We start from the raw sequence: 24967 nt of genomic DNA, 5'->3' as shown, positions 1-24967 counted from the left end.
AGAAAACAATACGTATATCCTTGTCTGATACAGCAATTCCATTAAATGGGAATGTTAAAAAAGTGCCATGAAGAAAGGTGTGAATCTGCCAAAAAATTAAAGATATTGGCAGGTTCAAAGAGGTGATAAGCCAATTGCAATATTGGCAACAACAACAACAAAAATAGCTGTAAACTACATACCTTTGGAAACTAGGCAGAAGAATTAAAAATTGGAGAAAATTCTTCCTGTCACATAACTCTTCTTTTTTTCTGCAAGGTACATGCAACATCACAAGACAGTTATAATCCTACTATTAATTGTAATGTATTCTTAGAAAAATAACAAATGCATGTATGTGTAAAGGCTGTATATAATGGTGAAATTAAAGACAACAAACATAATATTAGTAATGATGATAACAGCAATACCTGAATAATATTAAAATATCAATTTAGATTAAATAGGTACAATAAACACTGCAAAGTATCTGAATGTTTATATGACACATGAACTCTAAAATAATTAATAATATCGGGGCTCAAATCTCTGTAAATAGGCAGTAATTACTGTTATCAAAGGAACTACATGCATGCTGATGAGTCACCCAAACACAGACTGCAGATAACTAACATTAAATTATATTATGATCCTCATTCCAGAACCAATATTTGATCGCATATAAAATGAAAATCTGCCTTTGTTGAGGTAACAAGTAAAATGTTCTGGGAAATCAAGTACACTCAGTTTGTTTCAACTTTATTTCTTACATGAATTTATGAGGATATAAAAACAGTATCCTTTAAAACATTTTGAAAACATCAAAACATTTTATGTTCGATATAAATGTAATTCCTGCATGGCAATCAGAGTGAGCCAGCATGCAGGGATACTGATGCAATTTCTTCTTTGATGTCCATAAGCATGTTACTGTAGGGGAATAAGTAATTTTTATTTGAATTTTTTAATTTGTTAAACATTAAATGACAAAGGCTGCTTGTCTGACTTCACATATACAGTAGAAAGAAATAAAGAACAGACATTTGACAATGGGGTCCCTTATTACATAATCTTTAATCCTTCACCAATCAGTGGCAGAAAGCTGAGATAACTCTTCAAGTTTGGGACTAACCCATTAATGCCCTTTGCGCCATACATAAGGCAGTGATATATTATTTTTTAAGTCAGTTTTCAGGTTTTATGTAAGAATAGATTACTGTTTTAATTATTTGAGGTTAACTGAATATAAAATATATTTTACTTGTTATCAGTCTTGTTGATTAATAAATATTATTTTTAGTTGCTTGCAAAAATTACCAATGCACATTTCACTTTTGGGGAATATAATATTTCCTTCAAACCTCTCTCTCCACATATCTCCCATGTAATTTCCAATTTTTTCATTAGTACAAAATATGCAGGGCTAACTGATCTGGATGCATAGCATTATAAAATGAAAGAAAGTTTGTTATCTTAGATATTTGAATGTCAGGGAGTAGACTAGACTATAATGCACATATTTTCTTTCATTTTTTTTGGGGGGGGGGGGTAGTGATGCTCTGCCAATCTAATGGAGTCACCACACTTTTGCCCATTAAGAGGTGCACTAAATAATATTCAACAGTGAGACGTCATTATTACTGCAATTATAAAGGTTTGTGATAATGTTTTAGTACTAGCATGGGAGTACTGCCTTTGGATACTGTCCATTGTTGGAGTCAAAATTAATGTACACATTTTTAGAGGTTGAACTGTCTCTGGCTGAAGGTGAAGAAATCAATTTGACACAGAACAGCAACTAAGAAAGTCTTGTGAAAGAAACCAAAAAGCAACAGCAGCAGCAACAACAACAGTGATAACAAGAACAGGCTGCTGGAAAGACATTTTTGTTTCTATTTTTTGGAAAGCAATTCATAATCCTTTGAATGCTTAGTGTCTTTCAAACTACAATTGCATCTGAAAGTATTTCCAAATCTGCTACACTCAGACAGACAGGATTGTTTACCTGCAATTTCTTGAAACTCTTAAAGCACAGTGATTAATACTTGTATATGTACCACCTGTTAACATAAAATATTCAGCATCTAACTAGAGAATGGTGTAATTTGTTTCACACAATTCTTAGAATAATATATCATTATTTTCCCAGCCACCATAAACTGATTGGTCTTTGTACTGGAGGTGCAGTATGTTTTCCAAGAGATAGGAACTAAATTAAAAAATATATATATTTGGGTGAAATCAGTGCTTTAAAGGGTTATAAGTTGCTTTCTGTTGCATGTTTCATCACAAAGAGTTTCAATGGCATCACAACTTTTGTTAATACTGAGTGTCAGTGATTTAAATTAATGTCTTGAATTAAAAACTGGCTACCATCTCCACTTGGGTCATTTAAAAAGTCACATAATTAAGATTAAAGAACAATGAAATATTACTTTAATATGTGCATTTAATCACTGAAAAAATCTGTATTTGAAATGTATCAGAAAACGAATATTTCAGTTTTGCTTTTTCTTTTTAAATTAAATACCACGTTCTGCATTCTGATTTTTGGAAACACGGTGAAACACATTTGACCTTCTCCAATATATAATAGCAATTAAAAGTAGTCATATCATTTGTGATCTGCTCAGTAGTTTAGTTAAAGTCCAATGCTTTCTTATTAACAATATGTGCAAGTATTTCTAGAGAAATCTGGACTGCACACTGTACAGTTTGCTGCCTTATCTTCTTTGATCTTCCTTTATTTAACAAACAAAGAAATCTAAGTATCCAATATAAAACACAAATCAATGTAACTCATCAATTTATTGAATGGGCATGAAAACATTAACTCAGTTCCTTTGAAACTTTCTTATTCTTCTGGATGTTGCACAGTATCAGCTCTGCACATGCTAATGGATCTGAATTGCAGTACTTGTTCAGTTTTGGGATTCTTCCTCAGTTTTTGATAGCAGTCCATATAATCTCCCCTATTTTTCTAAGACAGGATGGAAAGCGAAATTATACCAAATAAAATATGTATTTAATCAACCAAGAAGTGATGTTGATTCTGTGGAAATTAACACAGCCTTCCGTACAGTTTTTGAAGATACAATATGCTGGCTACAGCAAATTAAACTTACCATCAATCACTGATATGGTATCATTATTTTGGTAGCCCTACATCAACACAAATATCACCACTGTTGCAATCATCAACACCATGTCACTGATGATCACCATTCTTGGTGTTGCGTTATTGTTGGACAGTCCTTGTTGATTTGGTTCGTCTACAGCATTACCACCATAATTACTGATAGCTGGGTACCAAGGTTCTGTGGGGTGTTGAGGATTTGATACTGCACCATTGGAAGTAACATGCCATGTATTGCCTCCAAAATCAGAATTGGATGTCTGCACGTTTGTTGAAGGTGTCCATGTAATGCCTCGTCCAAAACTTGATGGTCTGTTATTAGGAACCTGGCCCATTGTAGGATATGCTGGTGTTGGGAGAGCAGGCGGTATTGTGTCTGATGAAGTGTGAATGTTGCGACTGATGCTTGGATCTGATGACTGCCCAGGTAGCCATGATGGCTTACTGTGGCCATTGTTTGGTTGAATAGAGTCATATGGTGGAGTATTGCTGCTGATGCTGCTGGTATCTGTAATTGGTCATCATGGCACTCTGTGATTATATCATTACATAACTAATTAAAAAAACTTAATGGCCTGCAGTCTGCAAGCAAACTATACCAACTGAGAGACAGCTGCTTGTCAGTGAAATTAGCGCCAACTTTTGCGGATGGAGGGTGTCACATGGTCAGCGCAACGGATCCCCACCGCCATTAATCTTGGTTTTTCTATACCAGAGAAGCTATTTCCTTGAAATAGCTCCTCAGTTATCTTCATGAGGCTGAGTGAACCCTGTTCCAGATCCACAACTTCTCAGAAAATCTGGGAATCGAACCCGGGACCTCTGGACCTGTAGCCAGAAACTTTGATCACCAGACCACAGAAGCAGGCTAACGTAACTAATTATTGTTTTCAAATTGAAAGTTTTAGAAGTTACTTTCAAAATTAGAATGTCTGTAATATTTTTATACTTTTGTTATATTTGAATTTGAATTTTAAAAACTGTAAATTTTGTCAAAATACAAGAAACACAATGCAATAAATGTTTAAGGCACTTGGTAGACCAACATTATTTTTTGGTCATGAATCATGGACAAAAACAAGAACTCATGAGAGGAGACTGATATAAGCAGAAATATTCCTTTGTGGACAGGACTGCAGGATACATTCTTTGGGTTGAAAAGAAATTAAACTATGAGAGAATTACAAAAGCCCATAAATGACAAAATTTATACAAGACTACAGAAAGAACTGGAAAGAATACACTTACAGAATTCCGAAGAATATTTTAAAATGTCAACCAAAGGAAAAAAAAAAAAACAAAGTTTGGGAGGACATCTGACTTCATGAAAGGATTTCGTTTTGTAAACAGAATAAACAGAACACTGGATTACTCAAAGATGATGATGATGGTGATTCTATGATGTGTTGTTCATTCTTCACATACTGACACTTTTCTTTTTCCTAAATTGGCCAAAAATAACACATACTACCTTCACTAGGAGTCCAGTTGTCCTCAGAAGATGGCTTATGCACGGCTGAACCTCCATTTGGCATCCACGGAGCTGCACCCTCTGTTACTGGAGAATTTGTCCCTCTTCTGTCTGCCCCTATATTAAAGTTCTTATATTATAATGATAAAAATATGTCCAGTATGTTAGTGACTAAAGAAATTCTGTGCATTTCATGGTTCTGACTACCACAATACTAACTTCTAACTGAAGGATAAAAACCATATGTTTTTAATTAGAGAAATCCTTTTAAATGCTACTACACCTCTATAATATTATATATGCTGTCACCAGCAAAATATTCAGTATTATGAAAAGCTGATATGTTTTTAGGGGCATTTTGTCTTATGCTTGTAGCCCTTCTCATTGTCTTTATGCCTGTACAAAAATTGTTCATGCATGTGTTTGCAACATTCTTTTAAGCTTTTTTTTTCTTCCAATTATGCACTTTTATTTTCCGTAAGACTAAATACGCTCAAATCTTAGACTACTGAAATTATCTCAGTTCATTTGGCTCAGGTGTTGCAGTTACTTGAAAGGGATCTCAATTGGTCTACAAATTTATAACAGTTTTAATGAAGCCATGAAACATCTTTTTTCTTTGACCCTTCATAATACTGCAGGTCATATTCCTGAATAACACCAGGTTCAGTGAAAACCCAGTGAACAAATTTGAGAACCTAAGGGAAAAATTGGGTATGAGAGATTTGGAAAATAATGTATCGATATATATTTATTAACAAAGAAATTTTATAAACAACAGCTTAAATGTAAATGCAATTAAGTGGTAAGCTGGACACTCAGGCAAATTTTATCCAAAAGAAAAATGACCCCTGGTAGCTGAAAGAAGGTCAGAATTGTTCTATAGAATTTTCTCTTATCACAAAAAATAGCTACTACCCCTGGTTTAAAATGTGAATAAAAGAAACATGGTTAGAACTCAGAACAGAAATATAATTTTTAGACTTCACAAACCTGTTCCTTGTGGCTGCCATGAATGACTAGTAACTTCTGGTGAATGGGGCTGGTGGTTACTAGATCTGTGTTGTTGATCAGGCATATTATTTCTGTTACTGATGTTTTCATCATGTCCATTATAGGGATTTGTGAGAACTGATAATCCAGGACATTCTCCTGTTGTTGGGCTGAAATTGAGAATAGTAAGTTACTGACAATTTCAACCTTTTTGAAGAGCCTCTAATCATCAAACAAATTGTATTATTATAACCTGTATCAGGGATTCATTTTACTGGAGGAGGATAACGCAACAAATAATGCAAGAGTCTGTGCCATTCTGTTACATTCATCCAAATCTTGAGGTTTATAGGAATTCCTACACTTCTAGTCACTACCCAATAAAATGCATAAAATTAAAATATTTTCCAAGATATTTTCATTGCAGTATAAGTAGGAATATCTTACCATATAGGTGGATGGCATAATCCACTGAGCACAAGAAAGAGGCACAAATTCAATATAATTTTCATATGTAATAAAGTAGTACAAACAATTACTTGAAAATAAATAGAAACATTAGCTGTTACATAACACGTTCATATGAATAGTAAAGTAAAAAGTAAAGCTATCCCTGTAACAGGCTGTGAAGGCCCATAGGGTTGTGAGACGTTGAGGGTCCCACACTATCTAGACAATCGGTTCAAAGATGGTGGTAAGGCTGCCAACCTTACGCTCTGGCGGCGCTTTACTCCCCAGGAAAATTATTTAATTAATTCCTGGTACTCATTTATGTTAGAGGCTGAGTAAACCCCAGGGCCTAGTGCAGCTGGAAGGATTAGGTCAACTGAAAAAAATCCAATTACCTCATCGGGACTTGAACCCGCGACATTTCGGCTTTTAGCATATGAATAGTGCAATTTAATAATAATACTTTAATAATAAGAGCAAAGAATATACACTACTCAAGCTGAAATTATGTTATCTTGCATGTTGGAATTTATTCAAGTTAATTGTGCACTATCTAGTAGACAAGTCACTTGTAATGAATATCTGTAATTTCATGGAAGAGAGGCTTCTTAATAAGCTGAGGGTTGACTGACTAGTCAAGTAATTTCTTGCTTTTTAAGGAACCAAAAAAATTCTTACCATGTTCATAAGAACCTGCAATGGAATCTACTGAACCAGATAGCGCTAGTACATATCCTCATCCTGTATTTAATCATAATCCATTTTAATATTCTCTTCCTATTTATGGTCCTGTTAAGCACTTTCTTCTCTTCGGGTCTTCTTAATAAATGTCGTATTTCTCATTAACATATTTCAACGTGAATATGATTACACAGTTGTCCCTGTGCTTCATTAATCATCATGAAAGGAAGATGGATGGGAAAGTGGAGCTAGAGCTCCATGCATTCTTAACCTCAGCTCTAGATGAAAGTGAGTGGTCAGTTTCATGTGCTGGATGCTTTAATCCAAAAGAAACAGGCCCCAGAACCCACTAGATAGGAGACATTGTTTACTGCAGAGCTGGTAAGGATATTGCAGAGAAGAGAAAAATCCTTTGCCTTTGCTAGGAGTTGAATGTATTTTGGGACATACAGTGTAACTGTTATTGTGTGCATCTTTCATATCTATTTCTGGTAAGCTGGGAGTATTTAAAGGAAAGCAGGTATAATAGATTTTTCCACTGGAATGTCTTTAAAGCATGTATCCTATGTTATGATTTCGTTTCAAACATATTTTCTTCTTTCAACCTAACAACTATTCAAATTATGGATTCAGTATATGGTTAAAATTAACCAAGAAACCACACTAAATTAGGTTTGCTTTAATATATGTTCTCAGAAGTTTAGATTTATATAATATGCTTCTCACTACAGTTCATATGGACTGATGTACTCACATATAATTATAGCACTGATCACGAAGGAAGCTGAGAGCTTTATCTAGCATCTGTCTTGAGAAATGTGTGGCAGAACCTCCATTTGTTCCTGGGTCACATAGACGCTTTGTTTCCTCCAGTACGCACTCACGGAAGCGAAGGTGTGAGCTGTCAACAACAGAGAAACATGCATTTGTCACTTTAATTTTAAAGTGGATTGACCAGAATTAGGAACGTGAAAATGTCCTTAAACCTAGAGAACTGAACATTCTTTAGTGTACAATGTTCAGAAACCTGTAACAGATATTAGGGAAGATACAAAGACATTTATTTACATCCTATAATATTGTGTCACTCAATTTTTTTTTTTGTAGTTTTTGCATCATCAGAATAGATTTAATAAATTTTCAGTTCATTCTTTTATAACAGAAGTCATGTGATAAGTGGAAAGATATTCCATGTTGCTGTAGTGTAACTAATATAAGTGTATCTTCTTGTAGCAAACATATAAGAACTATGTGCAGAGTACTTTTTGGTTGATATAATAGCTGCAACCTTTTTCAGAGGCAGCTACTTAAATATATCATAACACATGGAACACACATAATAGAAAAAAAAAATCAGATCCAAATGTGATAACAAAACAGTAACTGAATCTAAACTTCAGAACTAACTGAATATGACACTTCAGTCTGACAGCAATGCTCTTTGTGACTTGATGAAACTAAGCAATGGTGATGATTTATGGGTAATGATATAGTCATATGCCACAATGATGCTGCAAACACTCTTGCATGTAACAAATGGCAGTGTGGCTCTACTATGTCCACCTTAAAATTCTAAATTTCTTACCATTTGAATGTCACTGATTTCCAGGAGGGGAAAAATTTGTCTCTTCATCACAGCATTCAGACTGGCTTCAGGGCTCACCAAACCTCTTATTCAATTGGAGCCAGGGGCTCTTTTTCCAGGAGTTCAGTGGCCAAGGCATGAAGCTTGCCATTTGCTTCCATCTAGTGCTGAGGTTAAGAATTTATAGACCTCCACTCATTTCAATAGCTTCATGGCATTGAGCTCAATGAAGCACGGGGAAAATGTTATTTTTTTTTTTACAATATTATTCTGTCCTTGAGTTACAAGTAGAATTTTTTGCTCTTTTAATTACATAAGCTAAGTGAAGCAATTTTGACTAATTTATACCACAAACTGAACCCATGCAACTTTAACTGAATTTTTTAAATGAAAGAGAACTAGTGAATAAGAATGTTCAACCCAAATCTGAATAAAATAAATGCAATACTTTTTCAAGTTCTAATATACAAATTATCTTCAAAATAAAGGCAAGAAAAAAAAGTAAAATTGCACTTGTGTTTAACTAATTTGGCATTATGCCATGAAGACATACTGAGGAGTGGATGTATAGACCCATGTTTTCTTGACTTCAGCAATAATTAGAGGTGAGTGGTCAGCATTATGCCCTGGCATCTTTACCCCAGGGGAAAGAGCCCCTGGTACACACTGGATAGGAGGCTGGGTGGACCCCAGAGCCGGTCTGTAGGACATGGAGAAGTGAAAGTTATTGCCCCCACTGGGACTCGAACTCTGACCCCTTGACCTTCCAGCCCATAGCACAGTCACTATACTGGCTGTGCTATCCTGGTTCTCAGTTTCCTTCCATATACTTTCCATAACTTTGACTATGTACCATATATATTCATATGTGTTCAGTACAGTTCCATTCTTGTGAAATTTAATATAATATAATGTAATGTAATGTGCATTACAATTTTCACAGTTTTACCATGTGAATGTAACATTCAGTCAGATTTGGTTATTTTGTTGCTGTTTGTCAATAATAAATCCCCCTACAACTTTCTACTCAAAATATTCTGTGGCACAGATGTGCATTTGTATCTGAAATTCTTTTCCTATGAAGTCGCAAAATAAATCCTTCAAAGCATTCAGAACATTGTCATCATTCAGTCTTTAAATTAAAGGCAAGTCTTAAGAAGACATCTCTGAATTTGTTGAAGTTGCAAACACATGACCCATATTTTTGGAATGGATTACATTTGCAAGACTTGTAATTAGAAGTTACCCCTATATTAACATTAAAATTTTTAATTTCCTTCCTTCAGCGATACTAACATGGGGCTCACATGAGGTTTCTCAAAGTGGGAGAAGTATTAGCACCATTCTACGTACTACACAGAAATTTGTTTTATGATATCTTTGAAAACATGTAATGTTTGAGATTACACACACAACAAAGTATCAGGCTTATGTTCTTCTGGGGCTTCATACCATTTAGTTTGGAAAATGAGTAACATTAATTAAGAGAAAACTACTACCTCCATTATTTTGGCAGAGACATATAGGCTCCTAGATGGGTGCAAATATTTCAGTAGAACTGGCCACCTTCATATTTGGGGCAGATAAGTAAGACTGTACTTTGTGGATGAAGGGAGTAGTTTCCCCAAAATGCTCATACCCATTTACTAAACTACATGACATAACACCCTAAAGACCATAATCTTGTATGTAAATCTTACAATAATTTTTGTCTTAAATACACGTATAAAAACCTCACGGGGACCTCACAAAACATAGTTCTGCTTTCCAATTTCGTGAGAGTGACTGACAGTCCCCAGTGAAGTTCAGAATTAAAAAAAAATGATATGATGTGTTATAGACATTATTCTCTTCTTACCAACAGAGACTGACCCGGTTGGCCTCACCAGACACTTGATCCACAAGATGTTGATAGTGCCTGCCACAATGTTCCTCTCTTGTCAGAGTTGATTTTATGCATGTTGCATGCTTCAGATATTCTGCAGAATAGAAACAATACATTCACCCCATAGTTATTTCATAATGTGCAGTAAAATATCACTAAATTACATAAAGATACATTTGCTAGATTACATTCAACACAAGAATGGAAATATGCATACCGAAAAGATTAGTCGTGTGTTCTTTTCACTGACAACAAATATTATAACATTTCTAAAATATCTTATTCTACTTTAATAATTTAAAACACAAAACATTTATTTTTGAAAATCTGTATCTTTACGCTGGAACACTTCTGGATTTGGCTCATACATAAGAAAGTAATGAAGAGTTGATTTAATAAAGTGACAGACCTCATTGTCTGAAATCATCCAAATATTCCACAATAATTCTCATCTCCATTATAGAATATCAATTTGATCAATGAATGGCTGTGCTACAGAGACCAGTTAATTGCCACCTCCACACATAGTGTCCTACTCAATGTTAAATTTGAACAAAACATAAAATGTTCTACATTTTATTTTTAAGTTTCTGTAGATGATAGGTAGTATGATGAAGTGAGGTGTGTATAAAAGAAGCAAGAAATAATGTGCTGTGTTAACAGTTTATATCAATACTGGCATGGCACGGCATGGCATTCAATTGGACTTAAGCTTAATTGTTAAATAGACACAGTACATATATGCTACTGCACAATATATAGTTGTATTAAGGGGACTATTAAATTCAGTCACAGGCAATAAATCACAGTTTCATTGAGTGCTTCCTGTTATGTTTATTATACAAAAATCTTTATTAGAATCCGTTGCAACACAACAACGAGGCCGTCAAGGTCAATATTACCTTAGCTACATGTTTCGGCTTTTAAAGCCATCATCAGGCAAATACGTAGTTATTACACTCACAAACTATTGAACTGCATTTCAATATGATGGTACAATAGTGCTGGATAATTGACAAATATGTTACGCTATAATAACACAAAGTATAAAAATACAAACAATTATTATAAAACGAAAGTTATACAATTAAAAATATGGTTAAAAACTACGTATGTAATGATTCATATTATGTTCATGTAATATTTCATATTATGAAGTCTGTTGTTTCAATCATATTATTATATTCCAGCGGACATATCATTCTTGCCTTGTACACGTATGAAATGGTTAACTGCTTGGAGGCCCATGGTATTTGTGCAGTGTTATTTAGTATTTATTGTTTGACAGGTGCCTGATTTTACATGTGGATGTCTGTTCTGATGGGAAGACAGACTGCAAATCACAGTTCCTTAAGCAGACAGTGTTTAGACAAGAAGATGTTACAAATCTTGGATCTCTGCTGTATAGTCTTGATTGGTAGGATTCAATAGCAGAGTAGTCCTGAATCCTCAGAAAACTGAGTGATATGTTGAAGGAAGTGGGATTCTATGTAGCTTCTAGCTGAATGTGGAAGATGTATGTAGCCATGTATCACTGTGAGACAACAGGATTAAACTACAAGTATGTGTGTGTGTGTGTGAGCTTACTGGTTGAACACCTATCCCCACCACCATGTAGTCATATTGATAACAGTCTTAAGTATTAAGTTTGGTCAGGTAACTGAATATAATCCTTTATAATGAAAAAGAAAACTTCTGTAAAAAAATTAACTATGTGAAAACCTGAATATCAAATTCTTCTCAAGTTGTAACCTAAAATCCAGGGTTTCATTAAAATTAACTATGATTGTTTGGAATTTTTCAGTTCTCACCTGTCTGGTATTTTGTAACAGTGCACATCTGATGAACAGAATCCACAGGACTCTCAACAGCTTTGTTGAATTCCCGCCTCCGAGTCTCAGTAAAGCAGCGATCTGTGTACCTCTTCACACAGTCCACAAATTGACTCCATCGTCTGGAAAATATGGAAATACCAATTTTCAAAATTGTATTGTTCCCTTGATATTATAATAAAAAAGCAAAATGGGCAATAGTTATATAAAGGTAATAGAATAATGATCCACTAACTGCGTGCAGAAAGGCATTTCATTTTAACTGACTTATTCTCTCCTTGTTTAATGACGTTTTAACTGTAACTGTTGCATCAAAGCAGATCAGAGATAAGATATCAAACAGATTTGTACAGAGATAACTTGCATTCAGGATGTGTTCAGTTAGAATCTTTGTATGGTTGTGAAATTTGGTCTCTTCCACTTAGGCTAAATATAGATTGAGGGATTCCCATCATCAGATGGGAATATTTGAACCCAAGAAGAATAAAGTAGCAGGAGGTTGGAGAAACTTATGTAGTAAGGACATTCATAATATGTATCTTATAGATGGAGAAGATAAAAGAAATGGGTATAACATGATCATAGCCTAAATTCTCCATTTTTCAAGGGATGAGACTTATGGATTGGAGGACACTAATAAAAACTAGATTTAAATGAAAATGGTGCAAGTGGGTGGATTCGATTTAACTGGTTTTTATGAATGTGATAATAAACTTTGGGTTTCATAAATGACAGAATTTTTTGGTTTGATAAGTGACTAACAGCTACTGAAGATGGATTCTTCTCTATGGAATTTGTTATAATAATGCACTACACAGGTATGAAAAAACTGATCTTTCTTACATCACTATCAAATAGATGGAGTATGGAAGTTACCCTGTGTTGTACTGAGGAGATTAATTTTCATGGAATAAATGTAAATTAATGGAATAAGCATTCTAGAATGTTTAAGTTTCCAAAACCTCAAGCCTTATCATTGAAGGACTGGCCGGATATTTAAAATTTTATTCTGTTTTGATTACGTGCACAATCTCTCTAAAATTTAGTTCTGTTTCTCACAATTTCATTCAAATCCAAATTTCATACTTAAGAATCCTACAAGAAATATTGACGTTGATGACAATGAATAAATGTAAAATGAGGAGAGATATTTCAGAGTATGTGTTATAGTGAAACAAGTACTTTCATATATTTTTAGTTAAATATTTACCTGCAAACAAGGTCAATGTCAGCCCTGTTGTCTGGAAAAATAAGGTGTGGATCCTTCAGTAATGGATCAGCCATTTTTACACAAAGATCGTAATCTTGTCTGGAACACTGTTGTCTATCCAGCTGTGAATATGCAGTCCCTACAATTAAAGAAGCAGATTTCATAAGACAGAATATAGAACTCTAAAACATCTTCTTTGAGGCATGTTTTGTGGCCTTGGAATCCTATTTAAATGCCTTGTAAGATAGAGGTTTAGCCTATCATTGTACTCATAAGTCAGGCTTGATATTAGTAACAATGTGCTATAAAAACAATGTTCTGGAGTGCCAGGATGTCTTGGATAACACTTCTGGGGCTAAATATCATATATGGACCATTTCATGTGTTTCCACATTCCCTTCACACAATAAGACTTTATCATAACTGTTTCATCTTACCAACTTCCCAATACACCATTCACACAACTTCTTCTGTTTCATATTCATCACTAAATAATTTCTGCATTTAACAATGTACAACTAAATGTCCTATGAAATAAAGAAAAATTAGATAAATGAAGAGATGTCAAAGAGTCAGTGTGACAGAGATCCTACTTTTATGAATCTGTAGTTCTAATTTTCTTGAAATGTGATACAAGTACATTCCAATAACAGAATCTCCTTGCTTAATCAAAATGAGGAGTTATGAAAAGTTAATATAATTTAATACCATCATAATATGCAGATGACACTAGTATAATATTTAAGAACTCTAAATTTGAAAACTTTAAAAATGACATAAATATTATATTTGAAGCCTTAAACAGATAGTTCAAAGCCAATTTACTCTCATTAAATTTTGATAAAACCCATTACATATCATTCACAACTAAAAACAACCACCAAATTGATCTGGACATCAGTTATGCCAACAAATTAATCTGTAAAGTACTTGATACAAAATTCCTTGGAATACATGTAGACAGTACACTGTCTTGGAAAATACATATTGAACAAATTATACCTAAATTAAATGCAGCTTGCTATGTGATGAGATCAATTAACCCTTTTATGTCACAGGAAACATTGAAGATGGTTTACCATGCCTACTTTCATTCTATTATGAACTATGGATTAATATTTTGGGGGAACTCTTCACATAGTGTAATAATTTTTAAAATACAAAAGAATATAATTAGAATCATTACAGGATGTAGAAGTAGAGATTCATGTAGAGAATTATTTAAGAAATTAAAAATTCTACCTCTTCAATCGCAATACATATTATCGCTTCTCTTATTTGTTGTTTACAACAAATATAAATTCAAATTAAATTCTGATGTCTATAACATGAATACTAGACAAAAATATAACTTCCACCTACCCTCATCAACTTTATCAGTATATCAAAAAGGAGTCTACTTTACTGGCATAAAAGTGTTCAACAATCTGCCACAAAGTATTAAAAACTTGGGCAATGATACTAAAAAGTTTAAATCAGAGTTAAAGAATTATCTACATGCTCATTCCTTCTACTCTTTAGATGAATACTTCAATGTAAATAGAGAATGATGTAAAATTAAGTTATATTAATTTTTAAGCTAAAATTGCCTGTACTTATGTATGTAACCTTTTGACTTGTTCTGTATCCAAAGGTACTAACCTGCTTAGGATTTATAGAATGTAAATAAATTCAATTCAATTCAATTCACTTCTCAAGTTCACAAAAGATTGAAGGACACTGAGTAATTCTGAGCATTGAATAAAAAGAGTAGACACACACTTTGCATTCTTAGATGACAAAAGTGACTCTGGATACCCTAGTTAAATTTATCCCTGTGCTTACTTAATTAAACAACATGTCATGAAAACATGTGGTGGAATTAAGGCATAGCTCCACCATTCTTGATTTTAAAACTAGATGGAGGTGAGTGGGGAACCATGAGAAGTTCATAATATTCTAATCTGAAATTTTAAATTTTTAGTTAAAAGCCCAGAACAGGGTCCTTCACATTGCACAGCTCAAATGCACAAAATATTTCCTTCAACTAGACAAGATGGCTCCTTCTAGTACATTATCTATTAAAGCCAAAATTTAGTTCTTTTTTCTTGGAGTATGTATTTATTCTATGGCACTGGCCCCAATTCTCTCCTCTCCTTTTTCTCTCAGAATCTGCGAAAAGCTACTTCCAAATTATGTCCAACAGGAAACAGAAGAAATGCATGGTGTACAAGTATATTATTTATAATTTATGCAACCCATATAGGAGAATTTCATACCTAAGAGGTGGTGTTGGGGGGGACACGTGGTAGCATAGTTGGTTGAGGCACTATGCTACAAGTCGGAAGGTTGCAGGTTCAAGTCCCGATGAAGTCATTGGATTTTTTCAATTGACCTAATCCTTCCAGCCACACTATGGCCCTGGGGTTGACTCAGCCTCTGATAGAAATGAGTACCAGGAATATTCTTGGAATATTCTTCGGGGTAAAGGGCGGACAGCGTGTAGGGCTGACAACCTTGCTGCCATCTATGAGCCGATTGTCTAGAAAATGTTGGAACCTCAACATCTCACAACCCTATGGGCCTTCACGGCCTGTTACAGGGATACCTTTACTTTTTTTTATATTAAGAGGTGGTGGGACTGAGACTCACCAATGCTTTTCACCACAGTATATAAAAAGTGATGCAATGAACGTCTAAAATGTTTCTACTTGTATGGCATAAATCATGATTTTCCAGATTTGCAATTTGTTTACATCATAAACCAACATCAGATACTTGTTATTTTGTCCTGCTCATTTCAAAGCAAATCCTCAATAAAACTTCCTGTTTCAGCCATTGGTTTGAAAGAACTCCTTGAGATATGCCTTACATTCAGAACTATTGAAATAGCTTTATATGATCTCAAAATTCTTTAAGACACACTCTACTGATTTTCCAAATGATAACCACCTTGCTGGAACATGTCTTAACAGTAACTGATTTCAGGCCTTCACGGTGGTTAATTATTGATGTTAATTCTGTTCTTGGGTTCTTACATCCTATGGTTGTCGGCAACGTTGCCAAAGTTTCAGAAATGCGTGCTTCCTCCATCTTTAGGATATAATTATTTAGACTTGTGAGTTGCTGTGTATGTATGTCATTCTGTTTTTTAAAATGAACAGAAGTGAGGTTAGAGTGAGGACTGGTGCTTCATTCAGGCCAGTAGGGACAGTAGACCAAGAAAGCTGTGTAGATGGCCCTGGGCCCGGGAATGCATAAATAATCCCATCGTTAACAAATGCGCTCGAGCGGTCACTATCCACGTGCTCACCAGGCAAAAATGTTACTTAGCTTTTCTCTGTGGGCAGATTGGCGTCGAGGGTGGCGGAAAGATCACAGGGAGTCGGCAGTGAATTTCTGCAGGAATGGGAAGCGTGAAGAATTGTATGGGTTAGAAAGAAAATTGGCTTAGACAGGGAGGGCGGGGATCTTGCAGACTTCCTGAGTTGTTAGTCTCAGGCTACCTTTGACTGGCCTGAGAAGCTGCGTGCCTTGGAAGGTGACAGATGTGTAGTTTTCAGGCTATACCTCGTTGAATACGTTCCACACATGCAGTACAAATGCTCGCTGATAGGTTTCTGCTTATCGTGTCTCCGTAGGTAATACAATTTCCTACCACAGCTGAAGTACTCTTCAACATTACGGCACAGATGATGCACTACTGTCTTATAATCTACAGATTAGAACAAATCTTTTACAATAGCCCTGGTACTACATAAGATTCGTAAGCGATATTGAAATAATAAAAAACGACAACAATAATATTTTGTTATGCCACATTTGAAAGAATAGCGCACGAAGGAAATTCTGTTCCTCTTAGCACATGTCGTCCTCGGATTATACATTTATGGATATTTCCTATAATTTAAGATTCAGTAGTCTAGGCATCGCGCTATAAAGAAGTGTTTCTCAGATTATTGCACGCGAACCAAATCTGCGGGTTTTGCGTACGCATATTTAGCACCCAAAATACACGTTCCCTTTTCTGATTATGGATGCTGAAATCTGTATTACTCTTCGGTAGTAGAACACGTGCTTCCCGAAATAATACTATGATACTGATTCTGCCATTTAAACTGTCATTTCAAGGTTGTGCTATGATAGAAAAGGAAAATAATACGTTATTTTGGCCTGTAAGGCACTGGTCTTCCGTGCAGCAGATCTGAGGTTCGAGACTAGCTGTATATAATCCGTTTTTTTCCACACGCCAACCGCTTCTGACGCGATAGAGTCAAAACATCGCGCGCGCGCGTGTTTGTACACACCATGCCCCAAGCACGATAAGCGCCTTTCCCCTGTCATCTTCTGAGAATGTGGTGTCGTGTAGTCTGGCAGTAGTTTGCAGAAGTTCTAGGAGAACACACTGCCCCCATTTTCACGGTTGAAGAGTAAACCAAGAAAGCACTTCGCAACAAACAGATTTTGTTGCTTGGCTTACACGTCGACCGTGAAGATTGAGACATTGCATTCTTCAGAATCGTGTATAGACCTCTACCAGGTTACACATCACATCAAAGAAGACAGTAGACTTACTGTTCACAGCTATCGTCATGAGAACATCAAACCTAACCTTTATTCCATTTTTCGTAGTCGGTATATCGACTTGCTATGAGCTGGACGACCGAGGGGCCAGAGTTTGAGTTCCGATAGTGTTAAGAATTTTCTCTTCCCCACGTCGTCCAGACCGGCTCTGGGGACAAACCAACATTCTATCCAATGGGTACGGGAGGCTCTTTCCCCGGGAGTAAAGCGGCCGGGGCGTGAAGCTGACCACTCATTTCCAACTAGCGCCGAGAACAAGAAAATATGGATTTACACAGCCACTCCCCCATACTCCTTCATGGCGTAGTGCTTAATTCGTTGAGCACTGGGACAAATTTACCTTTACCTTTACCTCTGTCAGTTTCAAGTTATGTGTCAGTTCTATAGAAAACGATGTGATTGTGCACGAAATGGCGGCTGTCACATTCTGAAAAGTAGCCTGCTTATTCCTCGGCGCATACCACGAAGCTCTAGCTGTCTCGTTATTGTTTTATTTAAAGATGTTTTATGGACTTACATAGAATATTTGGCGTAGAATAAAAAAGTTTAAAGGACTCTTACTTATGGAATAATTGCAGAATTTACCTATAGGAAATGACGAACTTCAAAATAACTGTCAGTCAGAATACTCGATTACTGTATACAGTTTCTTTTCGGGTCATACCAAATATGGAGAAGAAGTTCTAACCTCTATATTGCGATGTTTATTATTGAGGTTTGAAATCCTTAAAAATAGCATTTTCGGGTCTTTATCATTGTGCATAAATATAGTCGGAAAGTCTGCAGGGCTTATTCAAAACCTTGGATATTTAATACCTGGAATAAGACATGCTGTATTTTAGTTTGCGTGCATAGCCGACACTGTCTGGAAAGAGCCAACCTGTGGCGGTACATTATGCATAATCTTAAGATCCTATCTCTTGACACTGCGTAAGAAGGGAATACAGTGAGATTCTAAATGTTGCTCGGGCTATTTTGGATATTCTCTTTGTGTCTGGAAATGTTAAATGTTCATTAAGAATTCTCCCTTCATAGAATAATGCTTTCTAAAAGTAGTTAGTTAGTTAGTTATTGGAGAGGGTGGGGTTCCCCATGCACTTAGACCTGTATTGGTCCATTGTGCTTCCCTCTATGATTTCTACCAGTCTCTATATCCTATCGTTACTGGTGCTTACCATCAGTCCCGCCCAGCCAGCGAGACCGGCTCTACTAGCTGAGAGGTATCTATAATGCTTCCCCCATCTACCAGAGGTATTAGAGACTGCTGTTGGACGGGAAACGTCCGTAATTTAGCTCAGTGACCTCCTTTGGAGATATGAGGTTCTTTGACGTGCCGTAAAGCTACGACAGGGAACCCACGGCGTAAAGTCCCTCCCGGAGGACTTGTTCCCTCAATTTTTCCGCCCTTAAAAATTCGACGACCTCCGCCGGGTATTTGAACCCCTCGTACTACGAGTCATGAGGTTGGAACGTTACCTCTAGACTACGGAGGCCGCTTTTATAAAAGTAAAGTAAAATTAAAGCTATCCCTGTACCAGGCCGTGAAGGCCCATAGGGTTGTGGGACGTTTAGGGTCCCACATTGTCTAGACAATCGGCTCAAAGATGGCGGTAAGGTTGTCAGCCTTACGCGCCGGCCGCGCTTTACTCCCCAGGAAAATTATTTAATTAATTCCTGGTACTCATTTATGTTAGAGGCTGAGTAACCCCAGGGCCATAGTGCGGCTGAAAGGATTAGGTCAATTGAAAAAAATCCAATGAACTTGAACCGGCGACCTTCTGGCTTTTAGTATAGCTCCTCAACCAACTACGCTACCGCGTGCCCCCAAAACAATGCTCTCTAAGGATATTTAATTCCATTTTCAACGTATTCATCCCTTAAGATTAAAAGAAATCCAAGTTGAGTGACCATTGTTGAAGACCGTGCACAGAGTATAACGCACTATAAATATACATACGTGACAATATGTAATACACAGGAAGTTTCCGACTTGACATTGTTTAATTTTACAAGAAGGGACAGATATATTACTTAGTATAAGAAGTTACATATAGCTTCTAAACTCATTCTTTGCGCAAGTTACAATTTCTTGCCACTAAATTTTGAACGCTAATTCGTGAAACATTTAATGATGCTCTCTTAACCTGAATATTTATGTCGCCTCAAATAAATTGTGACTATGACTACGAATAGTTTTTGGTAAAAAAAAGTTGGACTCAAGCAGTTCGGTATTATTGGAGTGTATTATACCGATATTTGAGAAGAGTCTCCTTAGTTAGGAAAATCGTTCCTGTCCCAGACTCGGAACTGGTAAGTCTCATTGGTAATTCTGAGCCGCCCTGCTCAATCTGGAGTGTTAGGACTACATCGAAGTTATTTAGTAAACAGCTAAGCGTTGTTTGATTTTCTTTATTACAATTATTGAATTGCTTTCTATGACAATCCTTTCAGATATCGATAATAATTTCCGAAGAAAAAATGACTGTGCCCATAATACTCGAGTGACACATCGACCCATTTTTCTACCTACGTGTTTCACTGGGTGGCACGCTGAGTGAATCCTTCATCAAAAGAAAATAGCTCGCCATCTGATTGAATAATTAACCAGTCCAACTCGAGTTATAAGAACCTGTTCAGACGAGATTCCAAAGGAGGGTGTGAGGCAGATTAAGGATTCTAAGAAAACCGCATGTTGGAGGTACTAGCTTGATGTCCGTTGAAATTCGAAGCGAAATTCCCTTATGTAGTTACGTGTCCACACAGTTCATTTACTGTACATGTTACAGTTATTGAGGGAAATTGTTACGTCACTTTTTTACTCAATGTTCGAAGTATTTACTTTAGGAGACAGCTTGATATAATTAGTAGAGACACCTCGATAAAGTTTCAGCCTCCAATACCGACTGAGTCATAGGTAGTAGATTACCCTTCATCGCCGTTTATTGCTGCCATATTCTGAATTTATTCGTAACTATTGCAGACTCTGTGTATTAACAGATAAAATGATAGAATACGAAGCATAGGCCTGTGGATGTTGGTAAGAAATTGGCAGAAAGAAGTAGGTGTCATCATCGAGAAATTTTACTGGCTCCTGTCTTGTATGAACGAGTAAAGCATTAGGGAACTGAGAACAGAGCACGAGCTAACCTAGACATATATATTGAATTTTCTTGCTCGAAACAATTCCTTGATGTAGAATCACATACAATATAAGTTACTGGCGATTAAAATAAAGCTTCAGCTTCCCCTTCTGTGGGGTAGTTTTGATTTCTCGCCATTTCATCCCTTGAAGTGACATTGGTACTGATATCGGTAGTCTGTTTACAAAGCGTTCAGTTCTGTATATAAACTCATCAGCCACTAGGAATCTGAGAGTTCTCATTTTTCTTCAATAAAGAAGGAGATGCTTTATCGCCACTGCTTTTCAACTTTGTCTCAGAATATGCCATTAGGAAAGTCTAGGGATACTGGGTGGGGCTGAAATTAAACGGGACACATCAGCTGTTGGCCTATGCTGATGATGTGAATCTACTGGGTGATAATGTAGATACCATAAAGAAAACCACACAAACTTTAATTGACGCAAGTAAAGAGGTTGATCTAGAAGTAAACACAAAGAAAACTAAGTATATGTTGCTGTCTCATCACCAAAATGCAGGGCAAAATCATGGTATAAAGATAGGAAACAGATGTTTTGAAAATGTGGCACGATTCAAATATTTAGGAACAACGATAACAGATCAAAACCTGATTCAGGAGGAAATTAAGAGGAGATTGAACTCGGGTAATGCTTGCTACCATTCAGTCCAGAACCTTTTGTCTTCTCGTCTGCTGTCCAAAAACATAAAAATTAGAATATACAAAACTATAATTTTGCCTGTGGTTCTGTATGGGTGTGACTCTTGGTGTCTGACATTAAGGGAGGAACATAGACTGAGGGTGTTTGAAAACAGGGTGTTGAGGAGAATATTTGGACTGAAGAGAGATGAAGTGACAGGAGGTTGGTGAAAACTGCATAATGAGGAACTTCATAACTTGTACTCTTTTCTTAGTATAATTAGAATGATCAAGTCAAGGAGGATGAGGTGGGCAGGTCATGTAGCACGAATGGGGGAGAATACGAATGCGTATAGGATATTGGTGGTAAAGCCAGAAGGAAAGAGACCACTGGGAAGACCAAGGCGTAGGTGGGTGGACAATATTAAAATGGATCTTAGAGAGAGAGGATGGGATGATATGGATTGGATTGATCTAGCTCAGGATATGGACCAGTTGAAGGCTCTTGTGAAGACGGTAACGAAACTACAGGTTCCATGAAATGCTGGGATATTCTTGCGTAGCTGCAGAATTGGCGGCTCCTCCAGAAGGGCTCAGCTCCATGAGTGAGTAAGTAAGTAAGTAAGTAAAGTGTTCGATATTCTCAGAAAGAAATGAAGATAATTAAGCCAGAAGAGTAAGATGAGCTGAATATAGAACTAAAGCAGATATGGGGAAATAAGAAATGCATACAACATTTTAATTGGGATAAATTTAGGGCAAGTGTCAAATAAAAATAATAGAAAGGAGAACGGTGGAATAATACTTCTGTGAGAAAGGCGATGTAAATGTCCGAACTAAATTCATTTAGCTAAAAAGAGATCCAGTGGAAATAAGCTTTTGAAGATATGGCGAAGCAACTTCTATTTCGAAAAAATGTAGTTACTGAGTACACTATATGAATACGTGACCGCCTCTGTGGTCTAGTGGTCAGAGTTCCTGGCTACAGATCCAGAGGTCCCAGGTTCGATTCCCGGCGCTACCAGATTTCCTGAGAAGTAGTGGATCTGGAACGGTTTCCACTCAGCCTCATGAGGAAAATTGAGGATCTATTTGAAAGAAAATAGCGGCTCCAGTCTAGAAAACCGAGATTAACCGCCGTGGGATCCGTTGCTCTGACCACGTGAGACCCTCTATCCTCTAAAATTGGCACTAACTTCGCCGAAAAGCGGCGGTCGCTCGGTCGGTATAGTTCACTTGCGGACTAGAGCCACTGAAGAAAGTCTTCTGGGATTTGGCACCGTGTATATGTGGTGTTAACCGACGTTTCGGAGGAACGTATCGCCCCCATCTTCAGGGTTGAAGAAAAAGTATAAGTAAATCTGCAAGCGACAACACCGTGAGACACGGTCAAACAGACTGATCCCAGAAGACTGCTTTCTTCATAGTCACCGCCGTGAAAGCCTCAAATCTTACATAGAGCCACTGAGATTTCTTCATATAAATACGTATCTCTGAATTTCTGCATGTGTCCACGAGTAAAATATTAATGTCAATTTCTAGTCGCCAAAACAAAAATTAGTCTCTCCAGATGATGAAATATTTATCTCTTTGCAACTACACTATTTAACTTACATAGGCCAATCAGGAGATGTTCAGTTGCAATAAAAAATGGGCTATACAAGTGTCACCCTTCGTTTCGCGCAGTAAACTAATGATGATTTCATTTAATAGAACTCCGTATACCTGTCTTAGTTTTAACGACCAGTTCCTCTTAAGCCGAACAAAGTCACAGTTTGCGTGTCGAGTAAGTGCTCCTTTCGTATGCGTGCGCTGATCTCACTGATAACAAAATCTGAGCAGAGAAATATAGGTTACTGGGGTTTGCATAAGGGCCCTTCTGGTGTGACAGCCCCAACAGCGCGATATTACTGCTTGCTGTACCGGTACATGTCTCCTTTCTACTTCGATGAACTGAGTCTTAGAGAAAATGTCATGGTATATGTCAAGGTATTATCGCGGTATTCGCCTGGACGGACTGAAGAAAACCCTCATTCAATATAGAAGGTATCCCTATCGAGACAAAATAGAAGTCAGGACCTTCATCGGATAAACTAAGTTTCTCCGTGTAGGGCTGTATAAAATATGAACCAAGTAATGAAAATACAAGAGGCGTGACCCAAATTGAAGTCTATAATCTAGATCAGTTCTTGTGTTTGTTGTGTAAACTTGGAAATAGAATAGTGTTGACCCAATTACCGAAGAATTTTTGACAGAGAATATGTTCTTGTTATCACGAATCTTCCAACACGCATATGTGCAGTGAGCTGGTAATGAGAGAACATGGACGAACCATGTCTTCACAAGCGGACAATAACACACCGTGGTTGCTTATCTTCTCTAACGAAGCTTCAGAACTGAAAAGGTTATGCAGTGTCAAGGGAAAATTATTGTGAATGACAATTCGGGAGGAAGTAGTAAGAATCAGTAGTAATTTATTTAAGAAATTGTAATAAAACTGGTAGCCGGTCAGGGTAGCTGAGCGGTCTGAGGCATGCACTGTCTTCGCTCGCTTGGAAACCGGGATCGTGGGTTCGGATCTGTTTCCTGTGAGGTACGAACTGAATTCTTATATATTATTCTTATACACTGCCGGTCACGGTAGCTGAGTGGTCTAAGGCATGCACTGTCTTCGCTCGCTTGGAGACCGGGATCGTGGGTTTCAATCCCACACAAGGCATGGATGTTTGGTACCTGTATGTGTATATGTTTATTCTGTGTTTTTGTTGTCCTGTGGTTAGGGAGAGGCCTTGCGACGAGCTGATCACCCGTCCAAGGAGTTTTACCGTCTGTAAAATGATCAAAAGGAAAAAACAACCTCGACACCATAAGGTATAAGAGGAATGGATTAAGTAAGTCAGTAAATAATATTGGTATGGCTTGAAAACCGTTTTATTCACTAATTCCCTTTACACAGTGTGCTTTACTTTTGTCTATACATTTTCCAAGTGAGATTTTCCCCACCTAAATTATTTTCAAAAATTTTCTCTTTGGATAAATCATAATTTTTTTATTGATCCTTAGTGTTTCAATCAGTATCCGATTTGTGTTTACATTTATTTAACAGTGTTGTCAGTATCAAGATTATATAGCATTGATGATAAAGGTGAAAGATAAAGTTGTCCCTGTGCTAAAGTAATTAAGCACTACACCATGATGGCGTATGAGGGAGTGGATGTATAGACCCACTTTTCCTTGACCTAGGTATTAACTGGAGGTGAGTGGTCAGATTCACGCCCCGGTCGCTTTACCTCGGTGAACAAACCACCGTACCTATTGGATAGGAGATTGGGTGGTCTGGACAACGAGGAGAAAAGAAAATTCTTGACCCTACCGGGACTCGAACTCCGACTCCTCGGTCGTCCA

General features: G+C 36.7%; 1 protein-coding gene across 2 annotated transcripts in view; it reads right to left on the bottom strand.

Moving 5' to 3' along the window:
• Positions 1-1503: 1503 nt before the first annotated feature.
• LOC111872063 overlaps positions 1504-24967 on the bottom strand; it is a 43790-nt gene continuing 20326 nt past the window's right edge. The window contains exons 4-11 of one of the 2 annotated variants that reach the window (XM_033754498.1): positions 13223-13361; positions 11992-12134; positions 10154-10274; positions 7465-7611; positions 6027-6050; positions 5580-5749; positions 4587-4703; positions 1504-3623 (exon numbers count right to left, since the gene is read on the bottom strand). In XM_033754498.1, coding sequence (XP_033610389.1) covers positions 3142-3623; positions 4587-4703; positions 5580-5749; positions 6027-6050; positions 7465-7611; positions 10154-10274; positions 11992-12134; positions 13223-13361 — 1343 coding nt within the window. In that variant the 3' untranslated portion in view covers positions 1504-3141. The remainder of the gene's footprint in view (positions 3624-4586; positions 4704-5579; positions 5750-6026; positions 6051-7464; positions 7612-10153; positions 10275-11991; positions 12135-13222; positions 13362-24967) is intronic. The other variant, XM_023865584.2, reaches the window with a different exon arrangement.

Source organism: Cryptotermes secundus, unplaced genomic scaffold (assembly GCF_002891405.2).
Source record: "Cryptotermes secundus unplaced genomic scaffold, Csec_1.0 scaffold162, whole genome shotgun sequence".
NCBI lineage: Eukaryota > Metazoa > Arthropoda > Insecta > Blattodea > Kalotermitidae > Cryptotermes > Cryptotermes secundus.
This window is presented reverse-complemented; position numbering and strand designations above follow the sequence as displayed.